This window comes from Limulus polyphemus, unplaced genomic scaffold, assembly GCF_000517525.1.
Source record: "Limulus polyphemus unplaced genomic scaffold, Limulus_polyphemus-2.1.2 Scaffold2424, whole genome shotgun sequence".
In the NCBI taxonomy this organism is placed as follows: Eukaryota; Metazoa; Arthropoda; class Merostomata; order Xiphosura; family Limulidae; genus Limulus; species Limulus polyphemus.
In genome coordinates, this window is record NW_013668034.1 from 118,890 (window position 1) to 120,901 (window position 2,012).

General features: G+C 32.1%; 1 protein-coding gene across 1 annotated transcript in view; it reads left to right on the plus strand.

The window, feature by feature from the left end:
* Nucleotides 1–2,012, plus strand: part of LOC106466919 — a 114,689-nt gene that overhangs the window by 109,922 nt on the left and 2,755 nt on the right. The window contains exon 34 of the mRNA XM_022394999.1: nt 1,231–1,378. Within this exon, the coding sequence (XP_022250707.1) occupies nt 1,231–1,378 (148 nt within the window). The remainder of the gene's footprint in view (nt 1–1,230; nt 1,379–2,012) is intronic.

Sequence of the window (2,012 nt, forward strand, 5' to 3'; positions counted from 1 at the left end):
AACATGCTCGCCCTTTCAGCCGTGGGGGTGTTATAATGTGACGGTCAATCCCACTATTCGGTGGTAAAAGAGTAGCCCAAGAGTTGGCGGTGGGTGGTGATGACTAGCTGCCTTCCCTCTAGTCTTACACTGCTAAATTAGGGACGGCTAGCACAGATAGCCCTCGTGTAGCTTTGCGCGAAATTCAAAACAAACAAACAAACAATCTTATACCACCACACCAGAAATCGTGTCATACAGAAACATAAAAAGTGTTGGCATTTCACATTTATATTCACAAAATTTTGAGGATATGTACAAAACAAGATTATTTAAAAAATGAGTTGTTACTGATAAAATAAATAGCAGTTAATGAATTCACTAATGTGGCAATGATAGATCAAGGTATCACACTGAAACCAAGTTATGATAAAATTAGAAAGGAATGTTTACTGTTACTATATATTCCAGGTTTAACTACTCTGGTTTATTTAAAAAAACAACAAATGCTTTCATCTATATTTAAACCAATAACTAAGATAAAACAAATTTTAGGCAATAGTGAAGATGATGTACAATTAATGGATAAATTTGGAATTTATAAAATTGAATGTGAATGTTGAAATATCTATACTGGACAAACAAAACGTAATTTAAAATATCATATATCCGATCACAAGAGGTGTATAAGAAATGAAAAACAGAAAATTTGGCTATAGCAGAACATGTAAGCAAAACCCAACATGACATGTTATGGGGAAAAAAACAATTGTATTAGCTCAACCTAAAGGTATTATAGCAACTACTTGAGAACCGCTGTAGAAAATTAAATTTAAAAAAGAATTATAAAATAGAGATGAAGGTCCATCGAATTTTTTTGAATATCTGTGTAAAAAATGTGGCAAGACTTATTCTGATATTTATGTACAAATGCAAAATTACAGGTCATGTGATATTTAAGAAAATATAAAATATGAAAGTTATCTCTTGCAGCCTCACTTCTGAAGATGACGTGTGACATGTCGAAACATGTAGTCATTATTTTGAAATTATTTTAATTGTGTATTGACTTTAATGTTGTACATTTGTTATTTTATATTGAAGAAATATCTTGCATATTAATAGTGCAACTTTTATTCAAGACTGGTGTATATTCTAAGATATTTTTTGTTAATATTTTACATGAAGACTTATCTATTGTTTAGCTGAAACTAAACATGGGATTTTTTTTCTTCATATTTGTTTAAACAGAAGTGCTAGTGCAGGAGATTCTATTGAGGAGAACTCAAAAGAACCTGTGTTTCCAGTTATCAGAAGAATTGACTTTCCAGTGACACATATAGGAGGAAGTGCTTCTGTAAAACTTATGTTGAAAAATATGTCTTCAGAAGATCACAAGGTAGGATCTGCTTCGTGATATCTTTAAGACAAAAAATCACAAGGTAAGTTCTGCTTCGTGATATCTTTAGGACAGAAAATGTGTCTACAGAAAATCATAAGATAAGTTCTGCTTCGTGATATCTTTAGGACAGAAAATGTGTCTACAGAAGATCACAAGGTAAGTTCTGCTTCGCAATATCTTTAGGACAGAAAATGTGTCTACAGAAAATCACAAGGTAAAATCTGCTTCCTGATATCTTTAGGACAGAAAATGTGTCTACAGAAGATCACAAGGTAAATTCTGCTTCGTGATATCTTTAGGACAGAAAATGTATCTATAGAAAATCACAAGGTAAATTCTGCTTCGTGATATCTTTAGGACAGAAAATGTGTCTATAGAAAATCACAAGGTAAATTCTGCTTCGTGATATCTTTAAGACAGAAAATGTGTATAGAAAATCACAAGGTAAATTCTGCTTCGTGATATCTTTAAGACAGAAAATCACAAGGTAAGTTCTGCTTCGTGATATCTTTAGGACAGAAAATGTGTCTATAGAAAATCACAAGGTAATTTCTGCTTCACGATATCTTTAAGACAGAAAATCACAAGGTAAGTTCTGCTTCGTGATATCTTTAGGACAGAAAATGTGTCT